At 38.5% G+C, this 23,607-nt stretch overlaps 1 protein-coding gene across 2 annotated transcripts in view; it reads left to right on the forward strand.

Annotated features, from left to right (window-relative positions):
* The window catches only part of PLOD2 (procollagen-lysine,2-oxoglutarate 5-dioxygenase 2), a 118,859-nt gene that overhangs the window by 35,582 nt on the left and 59,670 nt on the right, over positions 1-23,607 (forward strand). For both annotated transcript variants that reach the window (XM_018049191.1, XM_018049202.1), the window contains exon 2: positions 19,272-19,363. In XM_018049191.1, coding sequence (XP_017904680.1) covers positions 19,272-19,363 — 92 coding nt within the window. The remainder of the gene's footprint in view (positions 1-19,271; positions 19,364-23,607) is intronic.

Below are 23,607 nucleotides of genomic sequence, written 5' to 3' on the forward strand. Positions count from 1 at the left end.
TGTTCAACAGTTACATGTCAGTGAGAATCATCCATGTATGTCTTTTAACATATGACCTACTTTAGAATTCAAGGAAGTTACTCTTCAAAACTGAAAGAAAAAATAAGAAGGAGGGAATATCAGACACAGAGACAACAGGGAGCAGACTGGGTCAGAGAGTTCCATCTTAGGTGAGTTTTTGTCAGTGTGGCAAATGAGAACACACAGAGAACCTTTTATGTGGGGCTTTATAGCCAATTGTTTTAAAGCCAATTTTACTTAGAAAAAAACAAATTAGGGGACAGAATTATGTTCCTGTTACTTTTGGTGTTTCCAGTATTTGTATACTTTGAGACATTGTTTTCTTTTTTTACTGTCTTTAAAAATCACAAATCACCTTGAAATCATAGTTGACATAAAAAATATTTCTCTTTAAAACATTCAGTTCAGTTCAGTTCAGTCGCTGAGTCGTGTCTGACTCTTTGCGACCCCATGAATCGCAGCACGCCAGGCCTCCCTGTCTATCACCTTCTCCTGGAGTTCAATCAGACTCACGTCCATCGAGTCCGTGATGCCATCCAGCCATCTCATCCTGGGTCGTCCCCTTCTCCTCCTGCCCCCAGTCCCTCCCAGCACTGGGGTCTTTTCCAATGAGTCATCTCTTCTCATGAGGTAGCCAAAGTACTGGAGCTTCAGCTTGAGCATCATTCCTTCCAAAGAAATCCCAGGGTTAATCTCCTTCAGAATGGACTGGTTGTATCTCCTTGCAGTCCAAGGGACTCTCAAGAGTCTTCTCCAACACCACTGTTCAAAAGCATCAATTCTTCGGCGCTCAACCTTCTTCACAGTTCAACTCTCACATCCATACATGACCACAGGAAAAACCGTAGCCTTGACCAGATGGACCTTAGTCGGCAAAGTAATGTTTCTGCTTTTGAATATGCTATCTAGGTTGGTCATAGCTTTGCTTCCAAGGAGTAAGCGTCTTTTAATTTCATGGCTGTAGTCACCATCTGCAGTGATTTTGGAGCCCCCCAAAATAAACTCTGACACTGTTTCCACTGTTTCCCCATCTATTTCCCATGAAGTGACGGGACCAGATGCCATGATCTTCGTTTTCTGAATGTTGAGCTTTAAGCCAAGTTTTTCACTCTCCTCTTTCACTTTCATCAAGAGGCTTTTTAGTTCCTCTTCACTTTCTGCCATAAGGGTGGTGTCAAGTGCATATCTGAGGTTATTGATATTTCTCCCGGCAATCTTGATTCCAACTTGTGCTTCTTCCAGTCCAGCATTTCTCATGATGTACTCTGCATATAAGTTAAATAAGCAGAGTGACAATATACAGCCTTGATGGACTCCTTTTCCTATTTGGAACCAGTCTGTTTTTCCATGTCCAGTTCTAACTGTTGCTTCCTGACCTGCATACAGATTTCTCAAGAGGCAGGTTAGGTGGTCTGGTATTCCCATCTCTTTCAGAATTTTCCACAGTTTCTTGTGATCCACACAGTCAAAGGCTTTGGCATAGTCAATAAAGCAGAAATAGATGTTTTTCTGGAAATCTCTTGCTTTTTCCATGATCCAGTGGATGTTGGCAATTTAATCTCTGGTTCCTCTGCCTTTTCTAAAACCAGCTTGAACATCAAGGAGTTCATGGTTCACATATTGCTGAAGCCTGGCTTGGAGAATTTTGAGCATTACTTTACTAGCGTGTGAGATGAGTGCAATTGTGCAGTAGTTTGAGCATTCTTTTGCATTGCCTTTCTTTGGGATTGGAGTGAAAACTGACCTTTTCCAGTCCTGTGGCCACTGCTGAGTTTTCCAAATTTGCTGGCATATTGAGTGCAGTACTTTCACAGCATCATCTTTCAGGATTTGAAATAGCTCAACTGGAATTCCATCACCTCCACTAGCTTTGTTCGTAGTGATGCTTTCTAAGGCCCACTTGACTTCACATTCCAAGATGTCTGGCTCTAGATGAGTGATCACATCATCATGATTATCTGAGTTGTGAAGATCTTTTTTGTACAGTTCTTCTGTGTATTCTTGCCACCTCTTCTTAATATCTTCTGCTTCTGTTAGGTCCATACCATTTCTGTCCTTTATTGAGCCCATCTTTGCATGAAATGTTCCCTTGGTATCTCTAGTTTTCTTGAAGAGATCTCTAGTCTCTCCCATTCTGTTCTTTTCCTCTATTTCTTTGCACTGATCGCTGAAGAAGGCTTTCTTATCTCTTCTTGCTATTCTTTGGAACTCTGCATTCAGATGCTTATATCTTTCCTTTTCTCCTTGGCTTTTCACTTCTATTCTTTTCACAGCTATTTGTAAGGCCTCCCGGACAGCCATTTTGCTTTTTTGCATTTCTTTTCCATGGGGATGGTCTTAATCCCTGTGTCCTGTACAGTGTCACGAACCTCATTCCATAGTTCATCAGGCACTCTATCTATCAGATCTAGGCCCTTAAATCTATTTTGCACTTCCACTGTATAATCATAAGGAATTTGATTTAGGTCATACCTGAATGGTCTAGCGGTTTTCCCTACTTTCTTCAATTTGAGTCTGAATTTGGTGATAAGGAGTTCATGATCTGAGCCACAGTCAGCTCCTGGTCTTGTTTTTGCTGACTGTATAGAGTTTCTCCATCTTTGGCTGCAAAGAATATAATCAATCTGATTTCGGTGTTGACCATCTGGTGATGTCCATGTGTAGAGTCTTCTCTTGTGTTGTTGGAAGAGGGTGTTTGCTATGACCAGTGCATTCTCTTGGCAAAACTCTATTAGTCTTTTCCCTGCTTCATTCCGCATTCCAAGACCAAATTTACCTGTTACTCCAGAAGTTTCTTGACTTCCTACTTTTGTATTCCAGTCCCCTATAATGAAAAGGACATCTTTTTTGGGTGTTAGTTCTAAAAGGTCTTGTAGGTCTTCATAAAACTGTTCATCTTCAGTTTCTTCTGTGTTACTGGTTGGGGCATAGACTTGGATAACTGTGATATTGAATGGTTTGCCTTGGAGACGAACAGGGATCATTCTGTCGTTTTTGAGATCGCATCCAAGTACTGCATTTCAGACTCTTTTGTTGACCATGATGGCTACTCCATTTCTTCTGAGGGATTCCTGCCCACAGTAGTAGATATAATGGTCATCTGAGTTAAATTAACCCATTCCAGTCCATTTTAGTTCGCTGATTCCTAGAATGTCGATGTTCACCCTTGCCATCTCTTGTTTGACCACCTCCAATTTGTCTTGATTCATGGACCTGACATTCCAGCTTCCTATGCAATATTGCTCTTTACAGCATCGGACCTTGCTTCTATCACCAGTCACATCCACAACTGGGTATTGTTTTTGCTTTGGCTTCATCCCTTCATTCTTTCTGGAGTTATTTCTCCACTGATCTCCAGTAGCATATTGGGCACCTAATGACCTGGGGAGTTCCTCTTTTGGTATCCTATCATTTTGCCTTTTCATACTGTTCATGGGGTTCTCAAGGCAAGAATACTGAAGTGGCTTGCCATTCCCTTCTCCAGTGGACCACATTCTGTCAATGTATTGATTTGATGTAGGTTTTAATAATTCAGAATGGAACCCACAGAATTCCTTGTTTGGAAGAATACTAGAGAAGATCTCAACAGATTTATCATGTGGTCAGGTTTAATTTCAACCATATGATGAAAGAAAGAAATATGAAAAAGTGATACTATAAAAAATGGAAGAAAATATGGAAAATTATTTTGTAATTATGTGGAAAGACTTTCTAAAATATAGTACAAACCTAGAAATGTAAGAGTTAATGGCTGATAAAAGCAGTATTTGTAGGAGGAGGGAATTTGCCTGGCAGAAATCAGAGTCAAAACAAAGGTCAAACGATAAATAGTAAATGCGAGGAATCCTGGGTATTCATTGGAAGGATTGATGTTGAAGCTGAAACTCTAATACTTTGGCCACCTGATGCGAAGAGCTGACTCATTTGAAAAGACTCTGATGCATCATCTGAGCATCATCAACTCAATGAACATGGGTTTGGGTGGACTCCAGGAGTCAGTGATGGACAGGGAGGCCTGGTGTGCTGCGGTTCTTGGGGTTGCAAAGAGTTGTACATGACTGAGCCAATGAACTGAACTGAAATGGGAGGAAATTTTTGACCCAGAAATTCTTTTTTAAATTCACTCTACAGATACAATTTTACATATATGAAATTACTTATGTACATCATCATCAATTACAGCTTTTTTAGTACAGTATTAGATTGGAAATAATTTAATATCTCCATTAGTATCAGTCAGTTCAGTTCAGTTCAGTTGCTCAGTCTTGTCTGACTCTTTGTGACCAAATTATGGTTCATTCATATGATGGAATATTCTGCTCCTGGATTCCATTTGAAAATATCTCAAAGATATGTAAAAGTTTTTAAAATGATGAAAAAAATTAATTGCAAAAATAGCAAGAAAACAAAATGGCAGTAAGCACATGTCTATCAATAATTATTTGAGTGTAAGTGGATTAAATTCTCCAATCTAAATATGTAAAGTGGTTGAATAATTTAACAAAAAAAGGCTAAGAATTATCTACATGTTGCCTGCATGAGGCTCATGTAGATAGAAGGAAACACACAAACCAAAAATAAAGGGATAGAAAAATATATCCCATGTAAATGGAAACCAAAAAAAAACTGGAGTAGCTGTACTTATATTAGACAATGTAGACTTTAACAGAAAGACTGTAATAAGAGACAGAAAAGATTCTACCTAATGATAAATGGGGGAGTCAACAAGAAGATACATCATTTGTAATTATTTATGCACTCAATATAGGAGCACCTAAATATTTGAAGCAAATTTTAATGGACATAAAGGGAGAAATAAACAGTAATACAATAAGAGTAGGAGACTTTAATACCCTGTTTAATCAATCATTAGATCATCTAGACTGAAAAATCAATAAGGAAACATCAACCTTAAATTACATGTTAGATCAGATATTTACAGAAAATTCCATCTAAAGGCAACAGAATGCACATTCCTATGAAGTGCATATGGGACATTTTCCAAGACAGGTCATGTGTTAGGTCAAAAGACAAATCTTAATTCATCTGTTGTTCAGTTGCCCAGTTGTGCCTGACTGTTTGTGAACCCACGGACTGCAGTACGCCAGGCTGTCCTTCCCTCCCACCTCCCAGAGTTTGCCCAAGTTCATGTTTATTGTATCATTGCAGATGGAGAAGAGGGTGTAGAGGATGAGATGGCTGAATGGCATCACTGATGCAATAATACAGTGAAGAGTATTCAAATCATATCAAACATCTTTTCCAGCCACAATGGTATTAAGGCAGAAATTAATTACATGAAGAAAAATGGAAAATTCACAAGTATGTAGAGATTAAACAACATGTTATTGAACAAGCAATGTGTCTAAGAAGAAACCAAAAGAGAGAGAAAATATACCTTGAGACGAAAATGGAAATGTACCATTCAAAATTCTATCTACTAACTTGGAGCTTCATTTGTTCTCTGCTTCTGGTTCTTTGAGTTGTAAAGTTAGGTTGTTGTTTGAGACTTTGCTTGATTCTTGAGGTTGGCATTTATCACTATGAGCTTCCTTCTTAGAACTGCTTCTTCTGTCTAATGGGCTAATTCAGTTTTCTAGTAATCTGTCTTTTAAAGTTAGTTTATTTTTTAAACTATGATTTTATTATTTATTTACTTTTGGTTGCACTGGGTCTTCATTGCTTTGTGCAGCATTTCTCTAGTTGCAGTGAGCAGGAGTTACTCTTGCAGTGTGGGAGCACCTCACTGTGGTGGCTTTTCTTGTGGAGCCTGGGCTCTAGGTCTGCAGGCTTCAGAGTTGCAGTTGGTGGGCTCAGTAATTGTGGCACAGGGCTTAGTTGCTCCATGGCAAATGAAATATTCCTGGCCGAGGAACTGAGCCTGGGTCCCCTGCTTTGGCTGGTGGATTCTTAAACACTGTGCCCCAGGGACCTCCTCCTAGTAATCTCTTATATGGCAGCTTCAACTTGTCAGCCAGTGTGAGGAACTAGCAAGTTGTGGGGTAGTGTTCTGAACTGCCAAAATACAGAAGATGCCATAAAACTCTCAAGGCAGGTGAGGAGGAGCTGCTGTACAGATTAATTGTGTTCATTTTACGCTATGTGGGTACAATGGGAAATGCCCTTCTTGAAAATTATGTAATTATAATGTGTTCATGGCAACATGGAATGAGAGAAGCAAATGTTTCAGTGTACTTGAGAATGATGAATGAAAATTGGGTCTTCTGTTTCGTTTTCAGCCCTGCCACACTTCATCAGATCTGCTTTTAATTTTGCATCCTGGATTGATTTATTCTCATTCCTTTAGGTTAGGCAAGGTTCTTTAGAAAGATATTTTTTTGTTTTCCATTATAGGGAAGTAGGGTTCATCTTGGCTTAGGCACGTCACCCTTACAACTTTGTTTCAGATGGACCACAAATGCATCTCAGGGTGGCCTCTGACCTTGGACAACTGTTTTGTTTTTTTTCAATTGTAGGTGAATTAGCAGGAATGTATTATCTCAGTCCCTGCTGTTTCATTTTGGTAATCAACTTTATTATTGACACCCTTTGATTATGAGTTTAGGAGATATTTTTAGTGCCTACGCAAAACATGGAATAAAGAACAATAGACCAGATTGTATCAAATGCAATAATCTATTTGAACAAACTACACAACCTTGAGACCAGATTTCTGGCAGGCAGTTCATAGTCTCTGCTGAAGCATTTGGCCAGCAGATGGGTTACACCATCGCACTCAAAGGAGGTTCTCATTACCAGTGTCTTTCTATTTTGGAGGTTGCTGTAACATTTAAACCATTGGAATTCAACAGATTGGAGCTGCTCTGTCTGTGAAGAGGGCTGATCCTTTTTCCTTTAACATTAAAATTACATTCAAGGTATGCATTTCCTAACTTTTGAAGAGATCAGTTGTGTTCTCCAAGTCATAAATTCTGGACTATGATTCTGTATTAGTTCTATAAATACTTGTAAAGATAGGAAACATTGCTTTTTCAAGACAGTCCATTCATTCTGGGTGCTTTTTTTAAAACAAACTTTTAAATTTCTATTGGAGTATAGCCTATTAATAGTGTTGTGATAGTTTCAGGTGAAACAGCGAAGGAACTCAGCCATACATATACATGTAACCATTCTCCCACAAACTCCCCTCCCATCTAGGCTACTACAAACATTCTGGGTACTTTTAATTATACTTCATATTTAATATGACCTGAATGTTTGTGTCCACCAAAAATTTGTATGTTGAAATCCTAATCCACAAAGGTGGGACCTTTGGAGGATGCTTAAGTCTTGAGGGTAGAGTTACGATGACTTTGATTAGGGTTTTTATAAAATAGCTTCTGAAGATACCCCAGACCCTCTCACCATGTTAAAATTATGAAGGCACTTATAGTATGAGATATTTGATCCTATTTGTGAGAAAGATATTCATTAAGTCTACTTAAGCTTATAATATTTATTCTTATTCGCCTTATATAACACAGTTCTCATAGATGAAAGCATTTCATCAAATAGGCATGTTTACTAGTCAACAGGTATGTAACTACAATGGTCTGAACAGTTGTGTCCCCATCAAATTCATGTGTTGAAATTCTCACCTCCGCTATCCAAGGACGATAGTATTAGCAGGTGAGGACTTTGGGAAAGACTTAGGTCATGAGGGTAGAGCTGTCATGAATGGGATTAGTTTTCTTATAAAAGAGACTCCCTAGGGATTTTCCTGGTGGTCCAGTGGCTGAGAAGCCATGTTCCCAATGCAGAAGGCTCAGGTTCAATCTTTGGTCAGGGAACTAGATCCTGCATGCTACAACTAAGAGTTTGTATGCCATAACTAAGACCTGGGTGAAGCCAAATAAATAAATATTTAAAAAGAGAGAGAGAGACTCCAGAGGGTCCCTAGGCCCCTCCTCATGTGAGGACATGAGAAAAGGCACTGGCTATGAACTGAGAAGAGAGGTACTTCTGAGGAGTGAAAGTTGTCTCAGTGCACTTTGACCTTCTGGTGCCCAGGACCTCTGGAAGTCTTAATCTGATCCTGTTTCGCTCGATATATGGTGTTGATCTTCTGGTTCCAGAAGAGTTTATCCTAACTTAATGTTCTCCTGGACCATTTGTCATCCAGGCTGTTACACATAACTAGCAATACTCAACCTCTGTAGTCCCACTACCCATACTGCTAGGGTGACCAACTCATCCTGGACTTTTCAAGTGTTAAAACTGAAGGCCCTGTGTTCTGGGAACCTTTTTAGTCCTGAACAGACTGGGATGGTTGGTTACCCTACATGCTACCCTTCCCCCACTATGCCCCTGCTCATCTCATTTGCTTTATGTTTGTGTGTTGTTCAGAGTAGGGCTTCGTATGTGACTCAGTGGTAAAGAATCTGCCTGCCAATGCATGAGATGCAGGTTCAATCCCTGGGTCAGGGAGATCTCCTAAGTAGGAAATGGCAACCTGCTCCAGTATTCTTGCCTGGAATATTCCATGGAAGGAGGAGCCTGGCAGTCTGCAGTCAATGGGGTTGAAAAGAGTTGGGCATGACGTAGTGACTGAGAACATTGTCCAGAGTGGGCTGTAGAACCACATCCATCTAAATACTAATGTGTGAAGATGTTCCCTTTGTAGCATTAATGCTTGGAAGTTATTTTTTTCTTTGAGCCTTTCCTCTCTCCCTTTTTTCTTACAGAAATACCAAGGAATCCTCTGATGTCTCTTTGACATATCCTTTTTAGGTTTTTTCCCTCATTGAAATTGTGGCGTGAATTGCTCTTGAGGAATTTTGGTCTCTTGAATTTCTTTCAACAATTCCACAAAATAAAATGTGTTTTCTTGCCACCTAGACTCCATGACTTCAGTTTGTCACAGGGTTTAAGTGACTCAGTGCTAAAAAAAAAGCAACAAAATTGTGTAATGAAACCTAGAAAAGCCACTTTTTTTTTAGTAATTAAGAACCATCAATTCCAGTCCTAGGCTGATTACCACCAATTGCAGGTTCTTGGACAAGTCTGATTTTCTCTTCAGGGCTTCCTTCCCTATTGAAAAAAAAAAAAAGTGGATTTTGCTAGACTAAACTCTGGGATCACAGTTTATGTTAAAATGAAATGATTCTCATATGTATACCTATGTTGATGTTTGACAGAAAACAGCAAAATTCTGTAGAGCAATTATCCTTCAATTAAAAAAAAAAAGAAATGATTCTCAACCAGTAGAGAAGCAGGGTGTGATTGTCTTATCTATTAAATATTTCCTTTATGGAGCCTATTTGGAGTCTTTTCTGTATCTCTCTAGCCTGGCCTCTGAACCCAGAATCTAATAGTCAGGTATCAGATATATAATCAGTTAGGCCCATAGTGCCTCTTTCAGATGAAGACTTGCTGCCTGTAGCTAGAAGCATAATGGGTAAGCTCTCCCCAAGACAATTCCCAGGCTCCCCAATTCAGTAGGAGGATTCAAATGATTCAGCATATCGTCATATTGATAGCTATGACTGTTTACATTGAAAGAATACCAAGCAAAGTGAGCAAAGGGAAAAGGCACATAGTCAAAGTCCAGGGAAACCAGACACAGGGTCCAAGAGTCTTTTCTCAGGGGAGTCAACAGCAACTAGTTGTGACCACACATGTGAAAATTATTTATCGGAACCGCTTGTTAGAGACTTACTTAGAGACTTGTTAGAGACGTAGGTTTTTATTCAGGGCTGGTCACAGAGGCAACTTCTGTACCAGATATCCCAACTCCTAGAAGGAAAGCTGGTGTTCAGCACAGATACCTTGTTTGTACAATTCAGATACAATGAGCTGTTCTTATTTGGGAATGATGGAAATCATCTCCAAAGTCAGCTTTCCAGATGCCAGTTGGGGATCAACACTGTAAAGTAAGATTGAAGTCTTAGGCTTGCTGTGTTATCTCTTCTGTACATGTAATAAAACATTTTGCTTCCAGTCTCTTGACCTCTCACCACCAAGTGAGGCACAGGAAGCATTGGAAAGAAATGGATGGTGAGAAATAACTGAAATTCCACATTCTCCTATGCTGGTAACTTGGGTGACTTTGGCTAAGTTAAATTACTTAACCTTAGTTTTTTCATCTGTGAATTGGATATAATAATGCAAACTACACAGGGATTTTGCCAGGAACAAATTATTTTGTACATCCAAACAATCTGCCTGCAGTGTGGTAGACCCAGGTTCAATCCCTGGGTTGGGAAGATCCCCCTGGAGAAGGAAATGGCAAACCACTACAGTATTCTTGCCTGGAGAGTTCCATGGACAGAGGAGCCTGGCAGGCTGCACTCCATAGGGTTGAAAACAGTCAGACATGACTGAAGGGACTTAACATGCACGAATGCACAGATAAAACATAACATCCATTGTTCCTGAATCTGCTCATTCAACGAAATATTTATTAAGAATCGACTGCATGCTAAACACTATGATAGGCCCTGGAGATATCGGGCTGAGCAAAAAGCATCCTGCCTTTTTGGAATTTACAGTCCAGTTGGGGAAACAGACTCTAATCTCAAATAATAACTGTACAAATTAATATAAAATTATAGTTTGTCATAAAGTGCTCCAAAAGAGAGGTAGAGAATGCAGTGGGACTGTATAATGGGCATTGACCTGCTTGAGTAGGTCAGAGAACATTCCCCTGAGAAAATGGCATATATATAAGAATCCCAATGAGTTGAATAAGCAGTGGCTACTTCAAGAGATCAGAGGAGACATTAGGTAAAGGCTTTGCATCCACAATTATCTTCAGGGTGGGAGGGAGCAGGGCATTGTTGGAAACAGAAAAAAGGCCTGCAGTTGGAGGAGAGAGAGCAAAATGGAGAATAAGATCAGAGAAGATAGAGGTAGTCAAGAACTTTGAGGTAATGGAGCTTGTTCACCATTCTAAGAGTAATGGAAAGTAATTTAAGGATGTTTAGCAATGAGGTAACGTGGTTAGATATTTAAGGGTTTTGAAAAGATAAGTCTGCCTTGTACAGATATGATTGGAGTGGGTGTAGTGGGGGTTAGGAGGGTGTTGTGGAAATGGACTAGTCATAACTTGAGTAAACTTGCTTGGAGATGGAGAGAAATGAAAAGACTTGAGAAGGTGTATGTACAGTTTCTATATTACTTTAATAAACAGCTTCTACTTGAACTGTTTTTACATAGATTTTTTTTTTCCCCATTACAGTTGCTATCCACCCCCAGCCCTTATCAGTAAGGGTTACATTCCAAGAACCCTAGTGGATGCCTGAAACTGTGGATAGTCCCAGACCCTATATGTACTGTTTTTTCCTATACATATTATATATCTATGATGAAGTTTAATTTATAGGTTAGGCACAGTAAGAGATTAACAACAATAATTAATAATAGAGTAGTTATAACAATATAATACAGGTTATGTGAATGTGATCTTTCAGAATATCTTATTTATAAACTTAATACCTTTTCTATATTAATAAGGATTTACCGTGCACTGTGTCTGTGTCTTTTACAGTTTGAAGTGAGAAAGTTAATCTAGCATGCATTTCTCTTTCTTTCTTCACAGTTTCGCAGATAGAGGATTTGTTCTTAGTGTAGATCTTAGAAACCTCAGCTTTTTTTTTTTCCTTATGAAGTCAGAACTTTCACCTTTTCATTTAAAGGAAGCACTTTATGGCTCTCTTTGATGTATTTGAATTGCCAGCATTACTAGTCTTGCGCTTTGAGGTCATATGGATGACTTATGGCCAAGTCACCCTTATGGCCCCAAAGTAGAAGTCAAATAAGGGTGACTTGAAGACAAGCACTGTGATGCTGTGACCGTGGATCTGATAGCTGAGACAATTACTAACTGACTAACTGATGAGATACACTGGACAGGGGGATGATTCAGGTCACGGGTCGGGGAGAGCAGGATGGCAAGAGATTTTACCATGGTACTGTGAAGTGAAATATTTTCTGCCATATTGATGAGCAAGAAATGTCACAGCTATCAGCGATTCCAGCCCTCCAAATGTGAATGAGAGCTCCCAAAAGGGAACACCATGCCTGTGATCCTGCAGATGCTGTCACCCCCCATGGTGATTGATGAGAAGCTGGAGGGAGGTGATGCAAGAAGCTGCCATCCATCATATCTGCCACCCCGTAAGGTGAACAAGGAATCAAGGACATAAACAATCAGGAAACAAGACTTGGCCCTAGATCACGGAGGTGCACAGGGAGGAAATGAATTCAGTGAGCTCAGAGGATTGCCTCTTTCCATACACAGAGAAACGCTAGATACCTAAGCTTGATATCTGGTTTCCCTTATTTAACAATAATCTCTGATGGTCTTTGCTGAAAACTTGTATATAGCTTGCTTCCCCACCCTGCCTCCTTGGAGCATACTCTCAGGGCTACAGTCTCCCAGGCCTGGAGTCCTTAACATTCCAACCAAATTCTCTGCTTTCGGATTGTAACTGATTTTTTAGTCAATTCTACTCAGAATGTGTACAGTTTAACAACTTATGAATTATTTATTTTGAGAATTTTCCATTTAATATTTTCAAACCGTGATTGACCCATGGGTGACAGAAACCATGGATAAAGGGACAGTGCCATACCAGTATGATGAAATCTTGAAAGTTGGAAGACATTTGTAGGGGTGTGGATGGACCTAGAGACTGTCATACATAGTGAAATAAGTCATAAAGAGGAAAACAAATATTATATATGTGGAATCTAGAAAAATGGTATAGATGAAATTATTTGCTACATAGAAGTAGAGACACAGACATGAAAAACAAACCTATGGACAAGAAGAGGAAAAGAGAGTGGTGGGATGAATTGAGAGGTTGGGATTGACACATATACACGATTATGTATAAAAATAGGTAACTGATGATAATCTAGTGGAGGTGAAGGAATTCTAGCTGAGCTATTTCAAATCCTAAAAGATGATGCTGTGAAAGTACTACACTCAATATGCCAACAAATTTGAAAAACTCAGCAGTGGCCACAGGACTGGAAAAGGTCAGTTCATTCCAGTCCCAGTAAAGGGCAATGCCAAAGAATGTTCAAACTGCTGCACAATTGCACTCGTTTCATGTGCTAGCAAGGTAATGCTCAAAATCCTTCAAGCTAGGCTTCAACAGTACGTGAACTGAGAACTTCCAGATGTATAATCTGGATTTAGAAAAGGCAGAGGAACCAGAGTTCAAATTGCCAGCATCTGTTGAATCATAGAAAAGGCAAAAGAATTCCAGAAAACGTCTACTTCTGCTTCACTGACTATGCTAAAGCCTTTGAATATGTGGATCACAACAAACTGTGGAAAATTCTTAAAGAGATGAGAATACCAGACCACCTTACCTGAGGTCAAGACAATAGTTAGAACCAGACATGGGATAATGGACTGGTTCAAAATTGGAAAAGAAGTATGTCAAGGCTGTATATTGTCAAGCTGTTTGTTTAACTTATATGCAGAGTACATCATGCACAGTGGTAGGCTGGATAAAGCACAACCTGGAATCAAGATTGCAGGGAGAAATATCAATAACTCAGACATACAGATGATATCACCCTTATGGCAGCAGTGAAGAGGAACTAAAGACTTCTTGATGAAGGTGCAAAAGTAGAGTGAAAAAGCTGACTTAAAACTCAACATTCCAAAAGCTAAGATCATGGTATCCGGTCCATTCACTTCATGGCAAATATATGGGGAAACAATGGAAGTAGTGACAGACTATTCTTGGGCTCCAAAATTACTGCAGATGGTAACTGCAGCCTTGAAAATAAAGGACAGTCACTGCTTGGAAGAAAAGTTATGACCAACCTAGACAGCATATTAAAAAGCAGAAACATTACTTTGCTGACCTATGTCCGTAAAGTCAAAGCAATGGTTTTTCCACTAGTCATATATGGATGTGAGAGTTGGACCATAAAGAAGGCTGGGTGCTGAAGAATTGAAGCTTTTGAACTGTGGTATTGGAGAAGACTTTTGAGAATTCCTTGGACAGCAAGGAGCTCAACCCAGTTAATCCTAAAGGAAATGAACCCTGAATATTCATTTGAAGGACTGCTGCTGAAGCTGAAGCTCCAATGCTTTAGCCACCTGTTACGAAGAGCCGACTCATTAGAAAAGACCCTAATGCAGGAAAAGATTGAAGGCAGGAGACAAGGGGACAACCGAGGACGAGATGGTTGAATGGCATCACTGACTGAATGATGACGGACAAGAGTTTGAGCAAGCTCCAGGAGATGATGAAGAAAAGGGAAGCCTGGCATGCTACAGTCCATGGGGCTCAAAGAATCTGACAGGCCTGAGCCACTGAACAGCAACAACAACAAATGAGAATCTACTCTACAGTTCAGGGAGCTCTATTCAGTGCTCTGTGGTGACTTAAAAAAGAGAGGATATATCTATGCATATATCTGATTCACTTTGTTGTACTTTAGAAAGTAACACAACATTGTAAGCAACTGTACTCCAATAAAATTTAATTAATAATAAAAGAGATATTCAGTTCTTGAATAAATAACTGGAAGAGATGGAGATTAAGTTATATAACTTGCTGAGATTTGCATTTCAACAACAACCTCCCTTACACATTTATCTTTTGAGGAGAAAAAGTAAGATACTGTCTAACACATATGTAGTATCATCCACTTTATATATGTTAACTCATCAACCATCACAGCAAGCCTATCAGGTGCTATTATTACATATATATTATAAGTGAGAAACATGAGGCACAGAATTTAAGTGATTGACCAATTTCAAACAAGTAATAAGTGGTAGGTGTGAGACTGGAACCCATATAGTTTGTTGTCAGATCCATATGGCCAACCACAGTGGCAAACTATAATGTTTAGGCCAAATCTGGCCCATAACTGTTTTTATGCAGCCAGCTAGAAAATCTAGAAAAAAAATTTTTTTTTTAATTTTAAAAATGTTTTAAAGAAGAAAGGAAAAAAGAGAATCGTGACAGATTGAATATAGACTGCAAAGCCTAAAATATTTACTATTTGAACTTTTACAGTGAAAGTTTGCTGGCTATTACAGTAACCATTCCTAGAAAATGTGTTCCTTGGATAGAAAGTTGAGCACCACTGAGTTTTATAGATGAAAGATACTTCTTTCATAAAATGAGTTATAGCAGAGTAAGGGCAATGTACTCAGGGGTAGATTTTTTTTTTTTTTTTTGAAAATTTAAAATTAAGACTGAGTGTAGAGAAAGTTTCTTGGGAAGATGGGAAATTTATCCCTCTGAGTAAGATCAAAGGTAGCTGGGCTGGTGCTGAGTTACTGAATGTGCTGCCTGTCATTAAGACAATGAATTTCAGCTGGATTTATGGGCTGATCGAAGAATCATTTGGAGACAGGACATATCAGCCAAAAATTTCTTATTTTAAAGCTATGATTTGTTTTTGGAAAGAAAATTTAGATCAGCACTAAAAATTGATAAATTCTGTTATTAAATCAACATCTAGAGAAAAAAATATGACTCTAACAATGCATTTTTCTTCCAAAGTTGTAAATTCATTAAGAGAGAACATAGTGTGGCTTTTGTTTGTTTGTTTGTTTTTGCCTTTCTAAATAAATTGTCTTGATTTTTGGAGAGATTGTGTTACTCGTCTAAATTTTTCTAGAGAGCTAAATATTAAGCCACTAAAATATTTATTAAACCTACTATAGTGCTAGCTATTTTGGTGGACTTTATATATATGATTATAGAAAGATTTTTTTTTTTTCGGCTCTGATGTGATTTTCATTTGATAAATGGTTCTCATCGACCACACTCTATTGATGCATTACATGTTTCTTGCTCATGGTAACTGCATTAATCCACTTTCTGACAGAGTCAGACCATGGCTCTAGAAATTATATTTGGCCAGAGTTGAGCTTATCTTTTCTTTATCACATTTTTAGACTGGTTTTGTTAGTGGTTGATGGGCGCCCATTTTTCAGGCCCATTTTCTCAATATCTCACTTGATCCTTTTGGTTGTTGTGGGTGGATTGGGTAAGGTACTAATTATAGTTGTTTAAATTATAATATTCTTTGTTTAGAAAATTTCTTCTCTCTATTCCATTTTTCCTTTTCAGACTGTTAAAACAAGTTTTATACTGAATATTTTTCAGATTGGAATATTATTGATTATGCTTTTTAACTGTAGGAATTTCCAAACATATGTAAATGGAATTCAATTTTAACCGTCATCATATGTGGGCAGTCTTGTTTAATTTTTTATCTTCTTCCTCCATTGCCTCCTATCTACCCCTAAAAATTTTAAAACAGATCACAAACACTATATTTTTTCATTGGGTAAATACTTAAGTATTTGTCTCTAAATTATAAGGACTCTTTAAAAAATATCAGCACCATTATTAGCACGCTAAAAATGAGCAGTAGTTTCTTAACATTAACGCATATAAGTTAATGTTCAAATTACCGAATTTTCGCACAGATACCTTACTGGCAGTCGACTTTTCACATCAGGACCCTAATAAAGGCAGCGCTGTATGTTTGGTTGCATTGTCTCTTAATTCTGGTGGGATATGGTATGCTAGTTTCCCTTTCCTCTTTTTCACTTTTGACATTGATTCTGGAGATCAGTTGATCTTCTGTCCTAATACTTCTGGCAAACTTGTGGTATGAATTTTACTAGAATCTGAATTATGTGTTAAATGTAGGTTAAAGTTTTTAACAAGAATATGTCATAAGACGGTGGTCAAGTTGAACTGTTGAACTACTGGCTGGCAAGAACTTGTGAGTGGTACATGTCAGCCCTTTCTTCTTTTACTTCCCCTAGTTGAGTAAGAGTTATTTTCCTCATAGTTATGATACTAGTAGCAGGTAAGAAGAAACAAACATTTGTATGTAATGTTATTGAGGAGACCTTTCTTTGATGAAATTACTTATTACTTGGTTTTACTTTTTTGTAATTAGCAGTAGTACTGAAACAACAGGAGTCCTTATTTGGCATAGGATTGCCAGACACAGTCAGGCTACATATTTTTAGTTTTGCCTTCTGAGTCATTAGATTAGGTAATATTTCTGTCTGTCTGAGGGTCTGGCCAACATTACTTTCCTATTAAGGATGGTGAAATCCTTGCTGTTAATTTTGTGCTGAAAATTATAAGTATAAAAATCCATCTAGGTGAAATCTGTAAACTTATAGCTAATACTCTGATTTATGTAGAAAAAGCTAATAAAGAAAGCTGTCTTTAAACATAGTCATTTTATGACAGTGAAAGGACTTAAAAAAGTATTTCCTTTACTCTTATGAAATAGAATCTAGTATTCTTTTATTCAGAATTTATTGTGAATGATAATATGTCAAGTTTTCTTAATTGATTAAGCCCTGTTTGAAACTTTACAAATGAAATTTTGTTTTTTAAAAAAGAATAATTTATTGGAAAAGTACTTTTAATTTATTGGAAGAGTGCTGACAGCTTTATTGAAAATAACTTTTATTTTTGCTTGAATATCTGTTTCTCATAATGGTAGAAGTTATGTGAGAAATATGAATTTGTAGAAAAATATATAAGAATGTTAATATTTATCTTCATGGTAATGTTTTCCTTTTTGTTGATTGACTTGCTTGAATTGATTTCTTTATGTGTGTTACACTTATTTATATTTTGTTTATTTTCAAAATTTGATGATTACCTTGGATCTTATGAAATAGTTTTTAATTGATTGTTATAATACATTAATGCTATGTATTTCATTTTCAATGGTTGTTTATTGTTTGCTGCTACTGCTACTACTGCTAAGTTGCTTCAGTTGTGTCCAACTCTGTGCGACCCCATAGACGGCAACCCACCAGGCTCCCCCATCCCTGGGATTCTCCAGGCAAGAACACTGGAGTGGGTTGCCATTTCCTTCTCCAATGCATGAAAGTGAAAAGTGAAAGTGAAGTCGCTTTATTGTTTAGGAGATACTTAACACTGTAAATTTTTTCTTATTGATAACAGTAATTGAGAGTCAAATGACGTAACTCAGTGAGTGCTTGCTGCTGCTGCTGCTGCTGCTGCTGCTGCTGCTGCTGCTGCTGCTGCTCCTGCGTTGCTTCAGTCGTGTCCTACTCTGTGCAACCCCATAGACAGCAGCCCACCAGGCTCCCCCGTCCCTGGGATTCTCCAGGCAAGAACACTGGAGTGGGTTGCCATTTCCTTCTCCAATGCATGAAAGTGAAAAGTGAAAAGTGAAGTCACTCAGTCGTTTCAGACTCTTAGTGACCCCATGGTCTGCAGCCTACCAGGCTTCTCTGTCCATGGGATTTTCCAGGCAAGAGTACTGGAGTGGGGTGCCATTGCCCTCTCCGAACTCAGTGCTTAGAACATCAAAAAGACATTTTGCTTTCTTAGTTAATTTTGCTTTCTTAGTCCACTGGTCCTCTGCTACCCTAAGGTTAAGAAAGAAAATGCTCTAGTGCCTTTGGCATTTTCTGATGCATGTGTTTCTTTTTAGCATTTGTCCAACATGTCTTTTCCTGATAAGTATTTTTCCTTAATAGCTTCTGTAGGTAATTTGAGATGACTCCTTAAATCTGTTTTCTTCTATTAAGAAGAGGTGTTGTATTAGATTGAAAATAATAATCCATTACAAAATGATGACTCAAAGCTGTGTATTTACTAGGGCAGTGTTGATTTCGGTTCCTTTTATTCTTTAACAAAAAGCCAAAACACTGAAGGTGATAAAAATATGGATTTTATAGACTTCACATTTACAAACATTCTTTGATAAGAAAAATATTAAGATTCTGTTTCTAAGTATTTTTTCCCAATTTTTCATGATTTATTTGAAAAAGTTAAGATTAATCTCATGATTGGATCTTTTTGTTTTGTATGTGTGCTTTGAGGAATGTAATTTCCTTCTGAACCTAACTGATGTTTGTATTCATCAGCAGTGATTTATAGGTGACAATGAAGCTGGTTGATTAGATAATATGTAGGAGAGTTGGTCTTTATAGATAAAACCTTCTGCAGTTTTATGGAAGTGTTTCTCTTAGTGCTGAAATCCTCTGTTGAGGGCATGCTTTATCTTAAATATTAATATACTTTCTTACCATTAAAATAATTCATTATTTGACAGTCTGTCATTTGGTAGTAATATAACCAATTTTAATTGCCTAGTTTTTCAACAGCTCTTTGTTTAGCCTCATGTAGACTGACAAACCAAAACATTCCCATGGGTTTAATGAGGTCTCTAGTCGCTATAGTGATCTCTGTAAAGTGTGAGTAGTTTGCCTCTTGGTAAACTGTCTTATGTTATTCCCTCTGTCTTTGCAGATAAATTATTAGTCATAACTGTAGCAACAAAAGAAAGTGATGGATTCCATCGATTTATGCAATCAGCCAAATACTTCAATTATACTGTGAAGGTATGGTATATTTTTTAATTCATGGAGATTTTAGACTGTGTACCTGAAGTACATTTTTCATAGTGAGAACAATAGCAATAGCAACACGATCTATAATCCACAGGAGGGAGATGAAATTTGATTACATAATTGTCGTTAGTTTACACTTACTTGATTGTTTTACAGATAGATTTCGGCCTTGTTAATACTCTGCCACTCAGACGATAATTTCCTAGTATTTGCTAATGCTTTGTATAAACATGTTGTATAAAACAACAGAAGGATATTTAGAAGGACACACACACACACACACACACACACACATATATATATTTGTTTTGAGGAGTCTTGTATGGGTATAACATAATTAAGATTTGATAGTAATTTTTTTCACTTTGAAGTTTTTTCTTTTTGTAGTGGGTTTATCTACCTTGGTATGTTTCTTCATTTAGGAAAATTGGAAACATTACTGTGAAGCAGATACTCTTTCTATTCCATTATTGGAAGGTGCTTGTTTTTTGTTTGTTTTAGAGGAATTTAGTAACATTAAAAGGGCTTTATAACTTATCTCTAGGAGGATATCTTATTGATAAATGGTCAGAAGAAATGGGAAATTTGGTAGGACTAGTAAACTGAGCTATGAAAGACCTGCTTTGTTTTTTTTAAGTTATTTATTTTTTAACAGAAATGAGGCTCTGCCAGCTAAATCTTTTCCACATATAGAGGAGAAGAGAGAGATATCCCAAGGTAGGAAAACAAACAAATGAATTTAATGCATTTACACAACAAAACAATAAAACTTAAAAAAAGCAAGGAGAGAGAGACTGCTTTTTGCTTAGGGAAAAAGTGAGCTGTTCCAGTATATAATGTACAAAAAAGATAATATTTGCTACATAACTGCTAGAAGAATAGGTACATTTGTTAATGTAGAACAACTGTTAAAAGAAGCTAACTTTGCTAAAGAAGGAGATCTAGGTGTTTAATATAGGATAAAGGAGAAATACATTAGAGAAGCTTGTTAGGATACAGAGGAAATACTGTAGTATTTCCTACATGGAAATGGAGAAAAATTATGGTAAAATAATTCTGAAATCCAATGAAGGACATCGTAAGGGTTCAGAATGGGGAGAGTGTGGAATATTTCTTATGTGTGAGACATTGTTAGGACCTTTATACATGGCATGCTGTTGATTCATTATATAAACCATGTAAGGTAGATACTACTTTGCTTATGAATGAGGAAACTTGCCCCAGGGCATATAACTTTAAGGGGTCAAATCTTGGACCCCAGCACCCTTTGTTTGACTCTGGAGGTTTTGATCCTCCTGCTGTCTTTCCATTATATGATTCTAAGTATGGACCCTAGACCACCAACATCAGCATCAGCTGGGAAATAGGAATGAGGTTTCTTAGGCTTCTCCCCAGCTTCTGAATCATAAACTGGGAGCTGGACCCAGCGATCTGTTTTAAGAAATCCTCTGAGTGATTCTGATGCATACTAAAGTCTGTCACACTGATGGAGTGGAAAGAAAATAAGACTAGAGCTTAATCAACACAGCACTACACAGAGTAGGTGCTCAGATATTTAGGCCCAGTAGTACTGTAGTATTGGAGAAGTCCAAAGGGGTTGTGGAACAGAAGTGTAACAAATGTTAGGGCCAGAGGAAGCCACTTTTTAGGTCAAGAAGGTGATGGCATTCCAGTTGAGCTATTTCAAATCCTAAAAGATGATGCTATCAAAGTGCTGCACTCAATATGCCAGCAAATTTGGAAAACTCAGCAGTGGCCACAGCACTGGAAAAGGTCAGTTTTCATTCCAATCCCAAAGAAAGGCAGTGCCAAAGAATGCTCAAACTACCGCACAATTGCACTCATCTCACATGCTAGTAAAGTAATGCTCAAAATTCTCCAAGCCAGGCTTCAGCAATATGTGAAGCGTGAACTTCCAGATGTTCAAGCTGGTTTTAGAAAAGGCAGAGGAACCAGAGATCAAATTGCAAACATCCATTCGCTGGATCATGGAAAAAGCAAGAGAGTTCCAGAAAAACATCTATTTCTGCTTTATTGACTATGCCAAATCCTTGTGACTGTGTGGATCACAATAAACTGTGGAAAATTGTGAAAGAGATGTGAATACCAGACCACCTGACCTGCCTCTTGAGAAATCTGTATGCAGGTTAGGAAGCAGTGGTTAAAACTGGACATGGAACAACAGACTGGTTCCAAATAGGAAAAGGAGTCCATCAAGGCTGTATATTGTCACCCTGCTCATTTAACTTATGTGCAGAGTACATAAGGAGAAACGCTGGACTGGAAGAAACACAAGCTGGAATCAAGATTGCCAGGAGAAATATCAATAACCTCCGATATGAAGATGACACCACCTTTATGGCAGAAAGTGAAGAGGAACTAAAAAGCCTCTTGATGAAAGTGAAAGAGGGGAGTGAAAAAGTTGGCTTAAAGCTCAGCATTCAGAAAACGAAGATCATATCATCTGGTCCCATCACTTCATGGGAAATAGATAGGGAAACAGTGGAAACAGTGTCAGACTTTACTTTTGGGGGCTCCAAAATCACTGCAGATGGTGATTGCAGCCATGAAATTAAAAGATGCGTACTGCTTGGAAGGAAAGTTATGACCAACCTAGATAGCATATTGAAAAGCAGAGACATTACTTTGCCTACTAAGGTCCATCTAGTCAAGGCTATGATTTTTCCAGTAGTCATGTATGTATGTGAGAGTTGGACTGTGAAGAAGGCTGAGTACCAAAGAATTGATGCGTTTGAACTGTGGTGTTGGAGAAGACTCTTGAGAGTCCCTTGGACTGCAAGGAGATCCAACCAGTCCATTCTGAAGGAGATGAGCCCTGGGATTTCTTTGGAAGGAATGATGCTAAAGCTGCAACTCCAATACTTTGGCCGCCTCACGCGAAGAGTTGACTCATTGGAGAAGACTCTGATGCTGGGAGGGATTGGGGGCAGGAGGAGAAGGGGACGACAGGATGAGATGGCTGGATGGCATCACCGACTTGATGTACATGAGTGTGAGTGAACTCCAGGAGATGGTGATAGACAGGGAAGCCTGGCGTGCTGCGATTCATTGGGTCGCAAAGAGTTGGACACGACTGAGCAACTGAACTGAGCTGAACTGAATGTTCTAATAACTAGCCCCAATATGAATCCAAATTTCCACACCAGTGTTTCTTTCTGCCTTCAATATAAGTAAGTGGTGAGGAAGTGCTAACTAGGGATCTGAGGCTGGGAGTCCCACAAGCTCTACCAGCCAGGCTTGTATTTGGCTCGATGGTAAGTAAATTTAGAATTAATAATATTTATTTTCTAAACTAATTTTATGCTTTTCTTTTGTATTCTTAATTTCATTCCCTCTGAATTCACAAATCTTTTAGTACAGCAGCCCTCAACCCCCAGGCCACAGACCAGTACCAGTCTATGGCCTGTTAGGAACCTGGCTGCATAGCAGGAGGTGAGCGTGGGTTAGCCAGTGAAGCTTCATCTATATTTTCAGCCACTCATCGCTCACGTTACTACCTGAGCACCACCTCCTGTCAGCAGCAGCAGCAGCATTAGATTCTTGTAGGAGAGCATGAACTGTGAACTGTGAACATGTGAGATATCTTGGTTGCACGCTCTTATAAGTATCTAAAACCTAATGATGTGAGGTGGAGCTATAACAGTGATGCTAGTGAGGGGAGTGGCTGTAAATACAGATTATATATCATATTATATATCACAATATAAAAACCATCCCCAACCGTGGTCCATGGGAAAATTATTTTTGATGAAACTGGTCTTAGGTGCCAAAATGGTTGGGGACCACTGTGTTAGCAGATCCTTGTTTCAGGAGCTTCAGACTTGGTTTTGATGAAACTAAGGTCCAAGGTGTGTCTGTGGCAGGGGGGCTCATAGACTTGTTTCCTGCTTCTTCACAGCCTGGTGCATCAGCAGGCACACAAGCAAGAGGCAACTGCTGAGGCTGGGCAAACAGAACCCAGGATGACTGCAGGCTTAGCTCTGAGTAATTGTGCTTAGGTGATTTCTTGCACTGATAAATAATTAAACTTTTGAGGGAAACATAAGCTTAAGATTCTTAAGGTAAGAAAGACGGCATTTGACCTGATGCCCTCTGTGTTTCCTGGGATGACTGATTTGGTTTCAGCAGGGAAACAGATCAAGGGGCCCATCCAGGATTCACTGAGCTTCCAGGGCTCCCCCTTGTTCATCAGACAGATATCCTGCCAGATTTAA

This window comes from Capra hircus, chromosome 1 (assembly GCF_001704415.2).
Source record: "Capra hircus breed San Clemente chromosome 1, ASM170441v1, whole genome shotgun sequence".
Classification (NCBI taxonomy): Eukaryota; Metazoa; Chordata; class Mammalia; order Artiodactyla; family Bovidae; genus Capra; species Capra hircus.